Consider the following 18,932-nt stretch of genomic DNA (forward strand, 5'->3'; position numbering starts at 1 on the left):
ATTAAAACATACTTGGGAAATGTTTAACAAAGTAAAAGTACTGTACAATATAGATGATGCCAATTTATGATTTTCTAAATCACAATGTGGCCCGTAAGGATCCTACTTGACACCACTGCTTAATTCAAATTTTGCTTGTGGTTGTTATGGCCTAGATTTCTTCATTTGATAACTTTGTCGTTTCTGACCATTTTGGCTCTTGTTCTTACAGATTTGAATCAGTCCCATATATATGTTAGAAATGAGACTTGTATCAGAGAAACTTTCTGCAAAGATTTTTTTCCCTAGTTATACTTGGTTCTCTTGTAACTTTAACTGCATTGGTTTTCTTTACATAAAAACTTTAAAGTTTTCTTGGAGTAAAGTTGTCTCTTCAGTCTTCTGTGATATCACCTCTCCATCCTTGTTTGATCGTGCACGAACTTTTCCCATCACCATAAATCTGAAAGTTAATTTCTTCTTTGCTTGTCTAATTTGTTATGTCATTGGTGGTGTATAAGCCATGTTCATTTGGACTAGTGTGAGACTCTATGGTGTGAGGTGGAGGCCAGTGCCTAATTTTTGTTAGACGACTTTGTATTTTTCATGGCAGTTTTGTCAGATAGTAAATCTTTACCCTGTTAGTTGGCGTCTTGGAGCTTTTCAAACACTCTACCACCGTTTATTTGCTTCTGTATGTTAAGTATCTAATTTGTTCTAAGAATCAAGATCTCTTTTTTAAGCTAGTACCAAATTACTTAGATGACCCTGTCTTTGTAGTATAATTCAAGGTGTGGTACTATTAACTGTCTTTTTTTTCTCAATTTTTTTTCATAATTTCTCCTGAGATTCTTTTTGTTGTTGTTGTTTGTTTTTTAATTTAATTAATTTCTTTTCAGTGTTCATCAATCACTTCCTTAAGATTTAAATTTTCTCTCCCTCCCTCCCCCGACCTGAGACGACTTGCAGTCTTATGTGGGCTCTACACATACATTCTTATTAAACACATTTTCGCATTAGTCATGTTGCACAGAAGAATTAAAACGAATGGGAGAAACTATGAGAAAAACCAAACCAAAACAAAACATCACACGAGAAGATAGTCTGCTTCATTCTGTGTTCCTATTCCACAGTTCTTCCTCTGGATGTGGATGGCCTTTGCCTCAAGAGTCCTTCGGGAGTGTTTTAGGTCCTTGCATTCTCTTGAGAGTCCTGGCCTTTGTTTTCTTTCCCTAGCTCTGTAAAGTACTTCTCTGGTAGTTTGGTTGATACTGTCACTTCATAGAAGTTTAGCTTTTCATTCATCTCTGACTCTTCCTTCTCGTCCCCATATCTGATCACTCGCCACAGCCTTTTAATTATACCTTCTTTTCTCAGTGTAGCCCATGCCTGCCTTCCCTGCCTAGCAGTTTATCCCTTGTAACAATGGATAAAAAGGAAAAGGAAAAAAGGCAGCTCAAAACCAACCAGGAAACCATAGTTGGTACTATATGCGGTGTTTCTGCGGTTCCCCACCCACGCAAGAAGAAAGGGAGCCACGTTTTCTTACCTGTTCTCCAGGGTCAGGCTACGCAGTCGTTCTAATGACAGTGTTCCGGGCTTTTTTTGATTCTTTCCATTTATATTATTGTGGTCATTATGTGTAAGGTTTCCTGGTCCTGTTACTTTGATTTCTGTCAGTTCATGTAAGTCTTCTCCATTTCTGTATTTTTTATTATGTAATATTCCATTACATTCATGTACCATAATTGTTTTTAGCCATTCTCCAGTCAGTGGGGATCTATGTTGTTTTCATTTCTTTGCCACCACAAAAAGGGCTTCAATGAATATTTTGCTGTGTATGGGACCTTTCTTTAACCTCCTTAGGGGAATACACACACACACACACACACAAGTGTGTGTGTGTGTGTGTGTGTGTGTATGTATATGTGCGTGTATATGTGTGCTTAAAATATATATGTATGTCCCAAGGAGGTTAAAGACAAAAGAAAGGGGTGTGTGTGTGTGTGTGTGTGTGTGTGAGAGAGAGAGAGAGAGAGAGAGAGAAAGAGAGAGAGAGAGACAGACACACAGACACAGACACAGACACAGAGACACAGAGAGATTTCTGGGCCAAAGATTTGTCAGGAAATTGGGAATTTAGAAGAGGAGAATTCAGGAAGTGAACAGGTGGCTATTAATGTTAGAGAAGAGGATTGAGCTGTTTGCATCTTAACTAAAGGTAGATCTCATAAGGACTAGAAAGAATATACTTGTGTGGAGATTTGCTCATTTGAGAACAGTGTACAGATATACCCACTGAATAGGATACGATAGAGAATGATAGATGTGGCATAGAAATACAGATAACAGTGGAGGGGACTGCAAAACAAATGAAAAGAAAGACTGGATTGATAATTCATGACCTCAGATATTTGTAGAACATTGTGCAGGGTGTGGAAAATAATAAAATTGAGATCTTAACACCAGTAAATAAACACAGTCTTATAGATATAATCTAGATTTAGTTATAGGATATAACATATTTGGGGGAAAAAGTTAACTAGGCTGGACAGTAAGTTAGCAGTACCTCAGCTTCACAGAGGAGTGGCATTTGAATTGGGCTTTCTTTATTTGCTTTACCAATAGTTTAGCTTTTCACAAGATGGAGAAAGTTCACAGGAATCTTACTCAGATTCAGATTTAGATGAGCAAGGTAGAATTGATAAATGAAGTAGAAACACTGAAAACGTTGATAGAACATAGAACATCTTAGAATTACCAGGGAGAGAACACTCAATGGAATATCATATGTAACCTAGACTTGAGGAGAATTAGATTGGAAGAAGTTTGGTGAAGATAAGTATACTGTCATGGATTGACACCCACTGAGCAAAGTCACTCAATTTAGGAGAAATAGGAAATGAAGAACAAAAATTTTTAAATAATTTTTTTCAATCCATAAAACTATTTTCTTCCTGTTCATCCCCCCACCAAAAAGACAAGAAAAAGAAGACCCTTGTAACAAAGATGCATAGTCAAACGAAACAACTTCTCACATTTGTCACGTCTAAAAAATATATGTCTTATTCTTCTACCTGAATGCATTAGCTCTCCCGTCTTGCTTCATGGCTGGTCATTGAGCTCGTTAGAGTTTTAAAAAGGTATGTGTGAACAATCTTGATGAAGAAGATAAGGAGGAGAAGCCTCAGACAGCAGTGTGACTTATAGAGAACTTACTGATTATGGAATGAAAAGAGGGCATACCAAAAATGGAAACGAGGCTGTACAAAGGAATCGCTTAGTTCTGTAAGAACAGGGAATGCAGGCAGCTTGTCAGGAATGTTATAGAGGACTGTTATGCTTTAGGCAGGAAATTTTATTAAATGATCTATTTAGTTTCATTTTGTAACAGTAATGCTACTTTTATGCAAATTGTAAAATACTGAACGTTTTGTTGCTCTCACAGTTTAAGTGTATTTTGGAGACTCTCTCTTACTTAGACGGGATGATATTAGGTCTGTCAGTGTAATCCTCTTTGCTATGATTTTTTTGGGGGTGGGATTTTAAGATTTAAATAATTCAAGAAAAGATCAGCTTAATTTCTTTTCCCTAATATTAATCTCCTTCTATGTGCAGGACACACTGTGCTAGGTATTTCTAAAGCCAAGGCCTCTGATTTTAGTACTTGTCTTTCCTAAAAGGTGAGAATTAGTTTGGAAAAAGGAGAGAAGAGACACTTTCTAGTGTATCTTTATAACATTAAAGACTTGCTTTGAAAAAAGAGTTCTTAAAAAGTTAACAACAAATAAACCACAAACTGAAAGAAGTTAATAGTTGGTAGTTGAATAGCAGAACAGGTTATGGGGTAGTTTCTAGGATAAAGTTGCCTATACAGTCATTGCTTAAATTCATCTATATTCATCTAAGGGTTGTAAGACAATATGGTGAGGAAATGGAAATTACGAAGGAGACATGACGCCTGGGAATGGTATGACGGGAGGAGAATTTGGGGACAAGGGAATAGAATGGTTCCCAGTCGGCCTCCTTTAAAGTTTACTCTTTTATTGCTTATTTTGTGTCTGTCTTTTTCAGAAACACCATTTCATTTCACTTTGCCTAAGGAAGATGATGTTATCCCACCATTGACCAACACAACTCCACCTTTGATTGGGCATCTTAAATTAGGTCCAAGGAGATACAGTACTCCTATTGATGAGTGATATGAAACTGACACTCTTTGAGCTAGAAACTCTGAGGTGTCATCCTTTATAAAAAGGATATCCTTAGGACCAGCGAAGAAATTGGGACTGGGTTATATCATTTATTCTTCTTGCTTCAGGAGTAAACTTTAAAGAATGTGACTGACTGCAGATCTTCATAGTCTCATTCTAGTCCCATTGAGGATCTGGTGACAATTTCCAGTTTCTTACATTTTGATAATTTTTTTGACCTTTTAAACAATATACCATTTGTATAGTAGAAGTTGACCGTGCTTGCTTTTTCACAGAAGATAATCAAGGTGTAGAGGGGAGTCAACTACCAAAAAAACAAATTAAACATTGCTGTAATCTTGAGGGCAGGAGACTTTGCAATCCCAAAATGTAGCAGAGGGCTGGGCACATAGTAAGTGCTTCATAAATGTTTTAGTCATTCATTGATTGAGTAAGCAGCTACCTTGTGTGGAACACTGGAGAAAAGGAAAAGTTAGAATGAGCATCGGAAAAGGAGGGAGGAGAGTTTACCAGACTGCCTGAAAAGAGAGAAAGCTCGGTTTTAGGCAGGGACATTAAAGCTCACAGATGTGTTCCTGGGCAACACCATGTGCATGTCATATTTCTGCTTGACAGGCAGGGATGGTTAGGTAGCTCGCTCCTCTTCAGCAGCGCAGTAGCGTTCTACATTAATCTATTTGTTTTCTCTAGTCAGTGCTGGGAGGTAACTGTCATGCCGTCTGGAGTTTCCTGCTACCTATGCCTGATGCTGGCAGATGTGGGTTGGCTGAGGGCTCATGCAGCATCCTAAATCCAGATGTGGAAGTGGAACTGAATCCTGTTGCTCCTCTTAAGACCAGGTGTCAATGACAGCGTGTAGTTGTGGATATTTGTGACAGGATCTCTTCTAGATACAACAGCTTGGATCTTGCAGACCTGTGGAATTGCAGAGGCAAACGGAAGACCCTGAGAGGCTGTATTTAATGTGTGTGCTTTAGTGGGGTTTTTTTCTCCTTCCTCCTCCTTCCTTTCTTTCAGTTGTGGACAGCTATTCAGAGAGCCCCTTAGCAGCCAGTGATGTCATGGCTGAAAGTTCTGTGGGGTCCAACGATGTTACTGATGAAAGTGAAAAAGGGGATTCCAGAGCTGTCCCAGAAGTGGATGAAAAATTGAGTCTGAAAATGAAACTGGTGAGCCCTGAGACTGAGGCGAGTGAAGAGTCCTTGCAATTGAGTTTGGAAAGGAAGTTATCTTTTTATGCATATCTGGGTAAGCTATGAAAAGTTTCTGGCCCCTTTGGTATTTTGTATTATTGACCCAATTAAGCAATAATCTTGGCTATTCTTAGCACTACCTCTTTCTTTTTAAATTTTTTCTCAGTTTTATTGATGCTTTTTGTTTTTAATATCATAATCTTCTCTTAGTACATCCTTCTCCTTTCCCTCTGAATTTGCCTTAGAACAAAAATTAAAAACAATTTTTTAAAGTTCAGCAAAACTAACCAGCACACTGATGATCTCTAACAGTATAAGGATATATCATGCAAACTCCCTTTTTTTCCTAAGCAGTGTTAACAGTAGAAAGATTAGCTAGTGTGAATTTTGGGGAGAGGTGACTTTGTGTTGGGATGAATTTCCTCATTATTGAAGCACTGGGAATGCTGTCTATAATGGTTGCATTTTCATACTTTGATTTGGGTCATTAAGTAATAGTATACTAGAAGTACTAAATATTCTTGATTATTCAATCAAAAACTCCCTAGTTATTTGATAGTGAACCTGGTATGATGGAATGTGAATAAACTAGAGCCATAATGCCCTTGTGGGATGATATGGGAACATCATAAAATTAGCATGGCATCTTTCAAGGAGAAAAGACAGTATTTTCGTTTGAGACCACAAGGGAATTGAATGAGCTGAGTGGAGTTCTAGGTCAAGAGTGAATCAGTATGGGACACATGAGGACTGAGGAATTATAGTGAGATAGAACAATTTAGGATCACTTAGTATGAGACTATAGACAGTATGAGAATAGATAGTTTGCTGCTCATTTACCTTGTCTTACTCTTTTTGTATAGTTTCTTTTCCTTTGTTAGGATTTTTTTTAAAACTAGAAAGTATTTTCTGATTGGGATGTATGGAGATGTGGGTCCTAGGGCAAGTAGGCATTGAAGATGGGTACCAGGATAGAGTGGCATTGGCAGAAGGAGAATATTAGGTTGTTAGGGATTAGATGTGGCAAATCTCTGAACCCAAGAAGCCATATCAACCCTGTACTTTCAAAAGTCATAGGATCATAGAATTTAATAGTACCTTGGGTTAAATAATTTGCAACACAGGTAGTTAGTAGCAAAGTTGGAACTTGAACCCAGGCCCTCTGCCCCTAAACCTAGTGCTCTTTCTTGTTTGTTTTACACTGGATCAAAGGGTATACACAGTTTGTATCTTTTGGATATATTTTTCAAATTATTTTCCAGATTGACTTGACAACTTCCCAGTTCCACCAGCAGTGCATTAATTAACGTGCCTGTTCTCCCGTGGCCCTTCCAGCAATTTTCCTTTTCCGTTTTTGGTTCTCTCTGCCCGTCTGAAGGGTGTGGAATAGAGCTTCCGAGCTGTTTTCACTTGCGTTTTTCTTACGCTTAGAGATTTCAGGTGATTGTTGGTAGCCTAGAGTTCTTTATTTGCAGACCTCTTATTCATAGTATTTGACCATTTATTTACTGGAAGAGGAGTCTTATTTTCTGTTTGTACCGATTTTCTCTGTAGTTTAGATGTCAGCACCTCATCAGAGATATTTGCTGCAGAGATTTTTTCCCCCAAATAGTTATTTGTTCTGATTCTGCCTGCATTGCTTTTGTTTGTTCAAAAGCCCTTTCAATTTTATACAATAACACCTCTCTCTTTTACTTTGTAGTATTTCTATCCCGTGTTTGGTCAAAAACTTCCCTCCCTTCCAATTGTGAAAATGCCTTATCACTTCCTTCTCTGATGTGTTTAATATAACCTTTTCTGTGTTGGTTCTGCACCCATTTTGAGCACATTATGGAACATGGCTTGAAATCTTCAAATTCTCTCAGATTGCTTTCCATTTTTTCTAATAGTTGTAGAATATCGAGTCCTTAACCGAGTTAGCAGATGTGTTTATCGAACATGGTACTAATTACAGTGTTCAGTTTCTTCTGGATTCTAGTGCTGTTTCCACGGTATTGGGTCCTTGTAGGCACATGCCTTGAGTTGGGGATCTGTTTACCAGGGAAGTTTATAGACTTGAAAGGCAAAAGTTTTGAGGCCAAAGAAAAGGCTCTTGGTCACTCATTCCAGTTAACAGATTGGAATTGTACTGCAGTTCGTTGAAATCCAAGCCTAGGGCTGGAACCAGGGGCAAAATGATGCTCCAGGAGAGTAGATTTAGAGTCAAAGGACTTAGGCTTGAGTCCTGGCTCTGCTGCCTTCTACTCTAACGGTAAAATGAGGGAGTGAGACTAAGATAATCCCTAAGGTTCCTTCCTGCTCTTACTCTGTGCTCCCTTACATCATACAATAAAGAGGCTCCCTCAAGGAGCTCACAGTCTAATAGGGGAGACAGCCTGCAAACAGATGCAATATACCGGATAAACAGGAGAGAACAGAGGGAAGGCACTGCAATGGAGAAGGGTTAGGGAAGGACGTGGAGCTTTCTGCCTTTTGTTTCTACTGTCAGAGATCATAGTCACTGGGACACAAGTTAAGTCAGTCTCCATGAATGTTTGTATCTCATTTATAAACGATGAAAATAATAAAACTCATAGTTGGTAAGTAATCTTCCCTATTACTCCTCAGATTTTTCAGCTGAACTTGGATTATCCAAACCACTTTTCAAGTTGCTCACTCTTCTTCTTTTAAAAAAAAATTGTTTTTTACAAAAAGTTTTAATTTACGGAATAAAACAAGCATTTTCATAACACAGTACGGTAAAAAGAGGTGATTGTACAACTTGTTATTCCCTTTAAATATATATTGAAGTTATCATAATTGTTTTTCCTTTTTTCTTCCCTCCACTTTCCCCTTCCTCCCCTCCTCCTCCCAGAGATGGCTGCCATTAGACACAAATATGTATATAAACATAAAATCATTCTATATATACTTCTGTTTGTTAGTTCTTTCTCTGGATGCATGTGTCCTTTGTAGTGAATTTGGATATTTATAATAGTTAAAGTAACTTACTCAAAGTTGTTCTTAAAACTGTTGCTGTTACTGTATACAGCATTCTCTTGGATCTGCTCATTTCGCTCCTCCTTATCTCGTACAAGTCTTTCCCTGTTTTTCTCAGATGACCGAGCTAGTTATTTGTCATAGCTTAGTAGTATTCTATCCAAATCATATACCGTAACTACATTTTCCAGTTGTTTACCACCACAAAAGAGCTGCTATAAATATTTTAGAACATAGAGGTTCTTTTCCTCTTTCCCAGTCGTCTTTGGAAGTAGACTTAGTGGTGATATTGCTGGGTCAAAGGGTAGGCAGTTTAATAACTGTCTGTGCACAATTCCAGATTGCTCCCCGCAATGGTTAGATCAGTTCACAATTCCACCAATAATGACTTAGTGTCCCAATTTTTCTATCTCCTCTCCAACATTTGCTGCTTTCCCTTTCATTCATTTTAGCCAATGTGATAGGTATGAAATGCTATTTCAAGGTCATTTTAATTTGCGTGTCTCTAATCAATAATGATTTAGAGCATTTTTTCATATGACTAAGTTGTTTTATTGTTCTTAGGGACTCCAGTTTCTATGTGGATGATTTTTATGGTATCATGACTACCATCTCAGGGAGAGGCAGAATGCGGAATAGCTAGGTCATTGAACTTGGAGTCAGGAATTCAGGAAGACCTGTATCTGAATCCTACCCCAGACACTAGTTGAGTGAACTTAGCCATGTCAGGCAATCTTTCTGAGCCTCACCTTCCTCATCTCTGCTGCTTAGTTTTGATGATAATATTTGAGAAGTTAATATTTGTGAAGTGCTTTTCAGACTTTAAAACATTATACAAAGGTGAAATATTATTTTAATTACTCAATTTATCTTTATTTAGATCTGAGGTTCTTAACCTGTTTGTGTCATGGATCCTTTGCACAGTCTAGTAAAGCTTATGAACACCTGAAAATAATATTTTAAAATGCACAGAATAAAATATGTAAATTACAAAGGAAACCAATTATATTGAAATACAATGATTTATATTTGAAGCCAAATTAAAATTTAAAAATATTTAACTTTAAAAAGGTAGATATTAAAAAAATGAACAAACCCCAGGTTAAGGGACCCCTGATTTAGAGATATGTAGGTGACAGTTTTAGAACCTGCAGCTAAGTAATTTCATATAATATTTTTGGTTATGTCCACTTAGTTCACAACAGTGAGGATATGGATTGTTAGGAATGGGGAATGCTTGTATTGTTAAATCATAGTTAATGATTTTTTCCTTCTGTTCCTATTCTTTATTCCTATTTCTTCCTACTGCTGAGTGGGGGAAGAAAGAGTAGAAGAATAAGGAGGTTTTTAGGTATGATACTAACTGGATTATTTCTCTATTTTTCTCCCTTCCCTCCTTGCCTGTGTTTTTGTTCAGAGCCTATAAGTGGTGAAAAGAAAAATGGATCCACTGCTGTTGCTGAGTCTGTTGCCAGGTAACCAGAGCTTGTTGCTATGCAGAGCAGTCTCATACAGAGCCACTGGTAATGAAGGAAAAGATGATTTATCGATAGTAGAAAAAAATTAAAATGAAACCTAGAAGAAAGGATTTGTAGGAGGAAAGATTGAATGTCACAGTTTTTTTCATTAATACTCTTATAAGACCAGTGTTTTGTCTGCTAATTCTTGACTAAAATGTTGACAAAAACAATTTTTAAAAATTTGCTCCAGTAATCATATTAGAATCCTCATCCTGAGCCTCTTTAGCCTTGGCGGGGCTCTAATGTGTGGCAGGAGACAGCTGGGTGGTCTTCTAGAGGGTCTTATGGGCTTTGTCCCTTATGGCTTTCAGCTGGTAGCCATTATATAAGATTGAAGCAGCTAGGTGGTGCAGTGGATAGAGCACCAGTGCAGGAGTCAGGAGGACCTGAGTTCAAATCTCACCTCAGACACTGGACACTCACTAGCTGTGTGACCTTGACCAGTTGCCTCATCCTGGGTCATCTCCAGTCATCCTGATGAATATCTGGTCACTGGATTCAGATGGCTCTGGAGGAGAAGTGAGGCTGGTGACCTGCACAGGCCTCCCTCGCTCAAAACAAAGTCCAGTACAAGTCATGTCATTATCTCTCTGATGGCGTGGTCTTCTTTGGCAACGAAGGACGAACACACATTATATGAGATCATTTCTAGTGAGTGTCCCAAACTAACTGCAGTTTGGTGGTGTATCGTTCTTGATCTTGTTATTGTTGGCTCTTAGAGAAGATCGTTGGAGTTAGTGTCCCAGACTGATAGCTGTGTTGTGCTGGGTTGTGGTTGTGGTGGTGGTGGTGGTGGTGGTGGTGGTGGAGCGTCGTGTGGTCTTGGCTCTTTCTTGCTATGATGCCTTGAGGGTGACAGTATCTTTAGATTCCAGCCTGTGTAGTAGAGCTTTGCCATCTGGTGGCTATCGGAGGGTATAAAAGTCTCATCTGCTACTGACTATAATACTACTGAACATTAAATTCCAGTAGCACTGCTTAAAGCATGACAGAGCAAGTTCTTTGATACAATCCTGTTCCTACCTCTTGTTTACTACATATTCTGGAAAAAAGAATTTCATCACTCTGGACTTAATATCTCTTCCTGTAAAATGAACTTAATGTTTCTGGGTGTGGTTTATATGTTACTTTAGAATTTTCTGCTAAATACCCTTTATAAATCTATAGTCTTACAGTGGAGAAAAAAACATTTGTTTTACTCTGTAGTTGTGGTATTGTATTCCAGATGTCGCTTATTGTTGGTCTGCATGTACAATTTAATTTATTTCTAAAGTTAGAGAAAACCTTAGAGTGTGGGACAGAGAGCAAGGGTGGGAGTGTAACAAAGGAAGAGATTGGAATGAAAGGAAGTGGTTGTTAATATGCGTTATTGGTGATGGTATTAGTATATGTTTATCTTGTTTTAAAAGCATACCCAAACAGATGAAAATCTTGATCTGTAGGAAAAACTAGATTGTGGGATATGGTTTCTTTACAAATAGATTGAACACAGGAGTACTTGAGCTTCTTTTTTTGTTTCTGTGTTTCTGTACACAGTAGCTCTCATAAGGTTATGTTTAGAAGAAGGATCATTCTGTCTTCTGCCTACACAAGAAGAAGTGTTGCTATTTTCGTCCATTTGTAAGATTATATAGTGCCAGTAAGAGCTGAGCACTGCAGTGGGACAGAAATGCTGTTGGATGATAGCATGGGGCTAGGGATTGTGGGATTATGTTATTGTTCCTGATGACTTTCCTCATGCAGATTTTCTTAGGCTGCATTAGGCATATAAGAAAGCTGCATCTTGGGTCAAGGGAAGAATTATGGGAGAAGAAATGTGAAGGAAGGTTATTTACCTGCGGTGCCTGAGAGATATTTCTGTTATGTAGCACAGTGCTTGATACAGTCATCACTTAGTAAAAGCTTGTTGTCTGATTGAAAGTTGTTTATTCTCGCCAAACAAATGTAGACTTATCGCTTTACTCTGTTATCCTTAGTTCTCAGAAGACAGTGTCTGTGTTTAGCCGTGTCTGTGAAGTCCGGCAGGATGATGAAGCCAAAGGCCGTGATACCCCATCAGATCTTATCAGGTAAGCATTATTTTCATAATATCTTTGCTCCCATATTAAGTCATAAATTGATTGCTGCCAGAAACTGCTATGTTCTCTCTTTGTGGTTTCCAATTTAGTTTTTCATTTGACTGTGGCATATTTAAGCCAGACTGAATCATGTTTATTTCAAAAATGATCTTTGAAAAAGAAAGGGCCCTTTCTTTTTCCTGTGGCCTTTATATTTACATCTGTTCCCATCTTTTGTTCTGTCTTCTCCAGAAGGTGGCATTCTCAGTCTTCCTCTCTCTATTGAATATTCAACCTCTCCCTATTTTTCCTTACCTCCTGCTTTTCAACATGCTTAAATCTATACCCACATCCTTAAAAAAACTTTCCCTATTCTCTCCCATCCCTCAAGCTTTCATCCTATATTTCTTTTCCCTTTCTCAGTGAAATTCTTTGAAAAAGCTGTCTGTACTTGGTGCCTCGATTTGCTGTCCTCTCACTTTAACTCCTTGAAATCTGACTTTTGACCTCATCACTCACATAAAACTGCTGTCTCTAAAGTTACCAGAAATCTCTTAGTTGCCAGATCTGAAGGTCGTCTCTGTCCTTATCCTTGACCTCTGCTGCACTTGACGTTATTGATCACCCTTTCCTGCTGGATACTGTGTTCTGTATGGGTTTTCATGATACCACACTCTGCTGGTTCTCCTCCCACCTGTCTGACCACTCCTCAGTTTCCTTTCCTGTCTTACCTATGGGGGTTCCCCAAACTTCTGTCCTAGCTCCTTTTTCCTTTTCCTCCTGTACTTTTTCTTTTGGTAACTTCATTAATTCCCATGGGTTTAACTATCATCCATATATAGATGACTGCCAGAACTACATATCCAGCCCCAGTCTTTCCCCTGAGTTTCAGTCCCACGTTACCAGTTGTATATTGGACATTTCCGACTGGATATCTCATTGACACCTCAAATTCAGCATGTCCAAAACTGAACTCCCAAACCCATCCCCTTTTTCCAAACTTCCCTCTTTTTTTTTGAAGATACTATCATCTTTTCTGTCTTCTAGGTTTGTAACCTCAACATTATTCTGAACTTTCTTACCTTTATTCGCCTCACATAACCAACCATTTGTCACATCTTGTCAATAACATCCTGGCTTCTGTGGCCCAAGTCTTTCTTTTCTCCATTCCAGTGCGTCCTGTGCACACTGATGCGAAAGTAATTTTTCTTAAGCTCAGATCTGATTGTAATTCCCCTACTTTTTCAGGTGTCTTGCTTCTAAGAGCAAATATAAACCCCTGTTTAGTTTCTTATAATTTGTTTTTAAAATTTATTTATTTTTAGTTTTCTACAATCACTTCCATGAGTCTTAGATTTTTCTCCCCCTCCCTTTCCCCTTCCTTCCCAAGATGCCATGCAATCTTATATGGTTTCTATATATACGTTGTTGTTAAGCAGATTTTTACATTAGTCATGTTGCATAGGGGAATTAAAATGAATGAGAAAACAAAGCAAAACAAAACATAACACAAGAGAAAATATTCTGCTTCGTTCTGCATTCCAATTCTATAATTCTTTTTTGGATGTGGATGGCATTTTGCCTCGAGTCCTTTGGGAATGTTTTAGGTCTTACATTGCTGTGAAGGGCTAAGTCTATCAGAAAAATTCCTCACACGCTGTGGTTTTTACTATATACAAAGTTCTCCCGGTTCTGCTGCTTTCACTCAGTGTCAGTTCATATAAATCTTTCCAGGCCTCTCTGTAGTCTTTCGGTTCATCATTTCTCATAGCACAATAGTATTCCGTTACATTCATACACCACAATTTGTTCAGCCATTCCCCAATTGATGGACATCCCCTTGATTTCCAGTTTTCGGCCACCTCAGAGAGAGCTGCTATAAATGTTTTTGTACATGTGGGAATCTTTCCCATTTTTATGATCTCTTTGGGATACAGTCCTAGAAGTGATATTGTTAGGTCAAAGGGTATGCACATTTTTGTAGCCCTTTGGGCATAGTTCCAAACTGCTCTCCAGAATGGTTGGATCAGCTCACAGCTCCACCAACAATGAATTAGTGTTCCAGCTCTCCCACATCTGCTCCACCATTTATCATCTTCCTGTTCTGTCACGTTAGCCAATCTGATAGATGTGATGTGGTATCTCAGAACTGTTTTGATTTGCATTTCTCTGATCAATAGTGATTTAGAGCATTTTTTCATATGACTATAGATAGCTTTAATTTCTTCCTCTGAAGACTGCCTGTTCATGTCCTTTGACCATTTATTAATTGGGGAACCCTATTTAATTTTTAAAGCCCTTTACAGCCTGGTCCCAATCTGTCTTTCCAGCTTCAGTGGACTTCACTCTTCCTTCCTGTACTCTACAGTCCAAATGATATTTCATCCCCCATCTCTGTTCCTTTTTTACATTAGATATTTTTCATACCTGGAATGCATTCTCTTCTCACCTTTGCTTCAGGGAGTCCTTTTTCTATGAGATGCAGCTCATGCACTCCTTTCTGTATGAAGCTTTTCCTGATCTCCCCAACTACTAATTCTCTCTTTCCCAAATCTTACATTTAATTAATTTTTATATATTTGCTTTTATTCATTTTATATTTATGCTTTGGATACTTATATGTACCAGGTATCCCAAAAGTCTTAGTGCAATTTTGAGCTTTTGTAGCTTGAAACTGCACTAAGCCTTTTGAGATACTCTCCACTGTCTCCTCTTTAGAAGGCAAACTCTTTGCAGGAAGAGTTGTTTTCATCCTTTGTACGGGTGTCCCAACTGTCTCATATAATGAATAGCTTGTAGTGATGCTTAACAAGTGGTTGTTGATTAATGATTTGCTGAGGCAGTGTTCCAAACATGTGTGTAGGTGTAGCACATTGGTATTGTTAACCTTGCTGTCAGAGAGCCAGATTCATTTTGACATGGCTCAGTCTCCATAAACTTTTTTTTAATATTATGAAACTTTTCATTTTTACATGTAGTTGATTTAACTTAACATTATACCTTCAAAGTTCGTGTACAGCAACCAGCACAGTGACACAGCTCTTATGTATCGTCATCCTTTATCTGTTGGCAGTGCACGTGGGAGATCTGCCAAGCCTCTGTCAAGATCTGACAGACACTAACCCCAATTTGGTCTGGTTTGCCAGTATCATTTTATGTAATCACTTCAGCGCATTTACTGTCGGTTGGAGTGGGTCTGAATGTTAGTGAATTGTTTTTATTGATTTTCACTTGAACTTTATTTTCATTGAAAAGGATGTGTGTATTTGTTTTTTATTTTTTTATTTTTTAATGTTTAACAATCACTGCCATACAATTGAGATTTTATCCCCCCACACCTACCCCCACTACCCCCTCCCTCCCCACGACTGCATACAATTCTGTATAGGTTCTACATATACTTTCCTATTGAGTATATTTTCACCATAGTCATGCTATGTAGTCAGACTAAAATAAATGAAAGAAATCATATCACAAATCAAAACATGATACACAAAAACATACACATACACAAACATGATCTGCTACATTCTGCGAATGACTTCCATATTTCTTTCTCTGAGTGTGGAAGGCATTTTGCCTTGAGAACCACCACTGGAATTTTTTTTTTTTTAAGAAGTTCTTGCGTTATTACGAAATTCCAAGTCTACCAGAAAAAACTCTCGCACACTGTGGTCGTTGCTGTGCACAAAGTTCTCCTGGTTCTGCTCCTTTCACTCAGCATCAGGTCATATAAGTCCTTCCAGGCCTCTCTGAAGTCTTCTTGTTCATCATTTCTTATGGCACAATAGTACTCCATTACATTCATATACCATAATTTATTCAGCCATTCCCCAATTGATGGACATCCCCTTGACTTCCAGTTTTTGGCAACTACAAAGAGTGCTGCTATAAATATTTTTGTACATGTGGGACCCTTTCCCATTTTTATGATCTCTTGGGATGCGTGTATTTGTAAAGGAGTTGTACTTGGACAAATTCAATAACTTTTGGCATTTGCTTCATGCCCCTACCCTCCGGAGGGTCTTGTGCTTTCCCAAGAAGGTTAACTCCATAGTTTGAAAAACTGTGACCTATAACTGTATCTGAGAACTTCTGTCCTGATCAGATAGCCAGTGTGTGTTCATCCTTCGTTTCCAAAGAAGACCGTGCTATCAGAGAAATAATGACTTTGTTTTGAGTGAGGGAGGGCTGTGCAGGTCACCAGCCTCACTTTTCCTCTGGAGCCATCTGAGTCCAGTGACCAGCTATTCATCAGGATGACTGGAGATGACCCAGGATGAGGCAATTGGGGTTAAGTGACTTGCCCAAGGTCACACAGCTAGTGAGTGTCCAGTTACTGAGGTGAGATTTGAACTCAGGTCCTCCTGACTCCTACACTGGTGCTCTATCCACTGCACCACCTAGCTGCTTCAATCTTATATAATGGCTACCAGCTGAAAGCCATAAGGGACAAAGCCCATAAGACCCTCTAGAAGACCACCCAGCTGTCTCCTGCCACACATTAGAGCCCCACCAAGGTTAAAGAGACTCAGGATAATAAAGCTTAATCTACTCTCAGGTAAAATCCAAATCCTTTGCCTGTCGTTATTCTGTCTGACCTGTGAAGTCTTATCTTGCTAGCTGTCATAGATGGCCATTATCCATCCTTTTACCTACCTTGCCTGCTAACCCCTATAAATAGACTCTTTTATTTCTTTGAAGTTGCTTTTCTGTCTTTTTAAAATTAAATTTATTTTTTTGATTCAGCAAAAATCCACGTCCTGCCTGTTTCCCCTCTCCTTCTTCCCCCATTCCTCTTGAGAATGAAATTAACATCCCCCTTAAAAATGAGCTGCAGAACGAGATAAACAAAGCAGATGAATTAGGCACGGCCCGCAGAAGGGGAGAACACGGGTGTGTTTCCTCGCGCACTTGGAGCCTTTCGCCTGTTCACCCTTCGCTGCTTGTGTTTCATTATTAGTTCTCTGGAGTCGTGGCTGGTCATTGCATTGATCTGAATCCGTAAGTCTGTCAGAGTTGTTTGTCCGTATGGTAATGTTTTCATTGTATAAGTTGTTCGGGTCTTGTTTTCTTTACATCATTTTATACAAGTCTTCTCAGGTTTCCCTGAAACCATTCACTTTATCATTTCTTATATAGCACAATAGTACATACTATATTTTCTCAATTACACGGAAAAACAATGTTTAGCATTCGTTTTTTAAAGTTTTGAGTTTCAAGTTCTCTGCCTCTCTCCCTCTCCACCCCCTTCATTGAGGAGGCAAGCGATTTGATAATGGTTATGCGTGAACAGTCATGCAAAGCATGTTTCCATATTAGTGTATCATACTAGAAAACAAGAAAATTCATGCTGGAAATAAGCATGCTTCGGTCTGCATTCAGACTCCATCAGTTTTTTCTCTGGAGATGGATAGCATTTTTCATCATAAATCATTAGGAATTGTCATTGTCCTGCTGAGAATAGCTACGTCATACCAGCTGATCATCGTACAACGTTGCTGTTACTGTGGACAATGTTCTCCTGGTTCTGTTCAATATACTTTGCATCAGAAGGGATACACTGAAGAAGGGTCAAGAGCTAAAATTATAAGAGGAAGTGTAATAGGACCAAATACCACGTCTTACTCTCAGCTTCTTAGGTCCAAGATGGAGGAGACATGGCTAGATACCAGTTCATCAAAAAAATATCTAGGAGTCTTACTCTTAATCAGTATTCTTAGATATTTAAATAGACCTGTGATGTCATCAGTTTGGGAGTTCCTTCACTTCATATCTCAACCTATTCATGTTTGCCTATTTTTATCCAAGTCCTCCTAGAAGTTCACCATAGGAGTTCTATCCCACATTCTGGAGGCATTCTTCCCTTGGTCCCTACATCTTGAGGATTCCAATGGAGCAGTCTGGCTCTCTATGTGTCATCCCTCATTTTTCCCACTTCGTAAGAGGATTCAAAAAACTACAGTATGATTCAGCAGTGTGACATAAAAGCCATGAAAATTAATGGAGTCTTAGACTTCATTAAAAGAGATGCCATTTCTAAAAGTAAGGAGTTAGAGTCCTGTTGTCCTCTCTTCTGGTCATCAGCCTACATTTAGAAATAATGTGTTCAAATATGAGTGTCATGTTTTTGGAAGGATGTTGGTAAACTGAGAAATATTTTTAGCGTACTGGATAGTGAACTAGCCTTGAAACCAGGAATAACAGGGTTTAAGACCACCTCTGTGGACCCTGGGCAAATCACTCTTTTAATGCTCTAGACCATTTTGTGAAGACTGTAAATCACGGAAAAGATGCAGATTTATGTAGTTCAAAGCATTTTCCTTTCCTGGCAGTTGCCTGAACTAGTGAAACCATAGAAACAGTCCCTACCCCTATTAATAAACTTATGGGCACCATATCAGTTGAGGGGACTGAGGATGTTTACCTTGGAAAAGAGGAGACTCACGGAGGACATGATAAGTGTCTTCGAATATTTGAAGCATTTGCACTGTTAAGCTGTATGGGACTTGTTCTATTTAGCCCAGAAAGTAGAACTACCTAGGGACAATGTGTAGATGTTGCTCCCCCCCCCCCCCCAAAAATGAGATTTAAACTAGAAAATAAAAATTATTTAATAATATGGACTGTCTTCGAACACAGTAGTATGTTTCCTCTTATTAGAGATCATTAAGCAAAAACTGAATGATCATTTGCCAAGTATGTTATAAAGAGAATTATTTTCAGACTTGGGTTGGTCTCCTAAATGATTGCTGAGAAGTGTCTTCCAGCTCAGGTTCTGTGATTCCTTCTGCTCATCCACAACCTATCATTTTGTCAGTTCCTCTCAGTTCTGTGTCTGCATCATCTTGCTTTCCATTCCATCGAAGGTTCTTTGTACCATGGCCCTGCGCTGTTATAACGGCCTCCTTAGCCCTTCCCTACTTACCTCCTTTAGCCCGGTGATAGCAGATCCAAGGCATGGTTCTAATTGTCATTCCTCTGTTCAGA

At 38.6% G+C, this 18,932-nt stretch overlaps 1 protein-coding gene across 14 annotated transcripts in view; it reads left to right on the forward strand.

The window, feature by feature from the left end:
* The window catches only part of LOC140513770 (TP53-binding protein 1-like), a 130,722-nt gene that overhangs the window by 69,150 nt on the left and 42,640 nt on the right, over positions 1-18,932 (forward strand). For all 14 annotated transcript variants that reach the window (XR_011970328.1, XR_011970327.1, XR_011970329.1 and 11 more), the window contains 3 exons: positions 5,211-5,441; positions 9,783-9,840; positions 11,862-11,954. Coding sequence is in view for 9 of the 14 variants with exons in the window: in XM_072623732.1 (XP_072479833.1) it covers positions 5,211-5,441; positions 9,783-9,840; positions 11,862-11,954 (382 nt within the window). In the remaining 5 variants the exon portion in view is untranslated. The remainder of the gene's footprint in view (positions 1-5,210; positions 5,442-9,782; positions 9,841-11,861; positions 11,955-18,932) is intronic.

This window comes from Notamacropus eugenii, chromosome 7 (assembly GCF_028372415.1).
Source record: "Notamacropus eugenii isolate mMacEug1 chromosome 7, mMacEug1.pri_v2, whole genome shotgun sequence".
In the NCBI taxonomy this organism is placed as follows: domain Eukaryota; kingdom Metazoa; phylum Chordata; class Mammalia; order Diprotodontia; family Macropodidae; genus Notamacropus; species Notamacropus eugenii.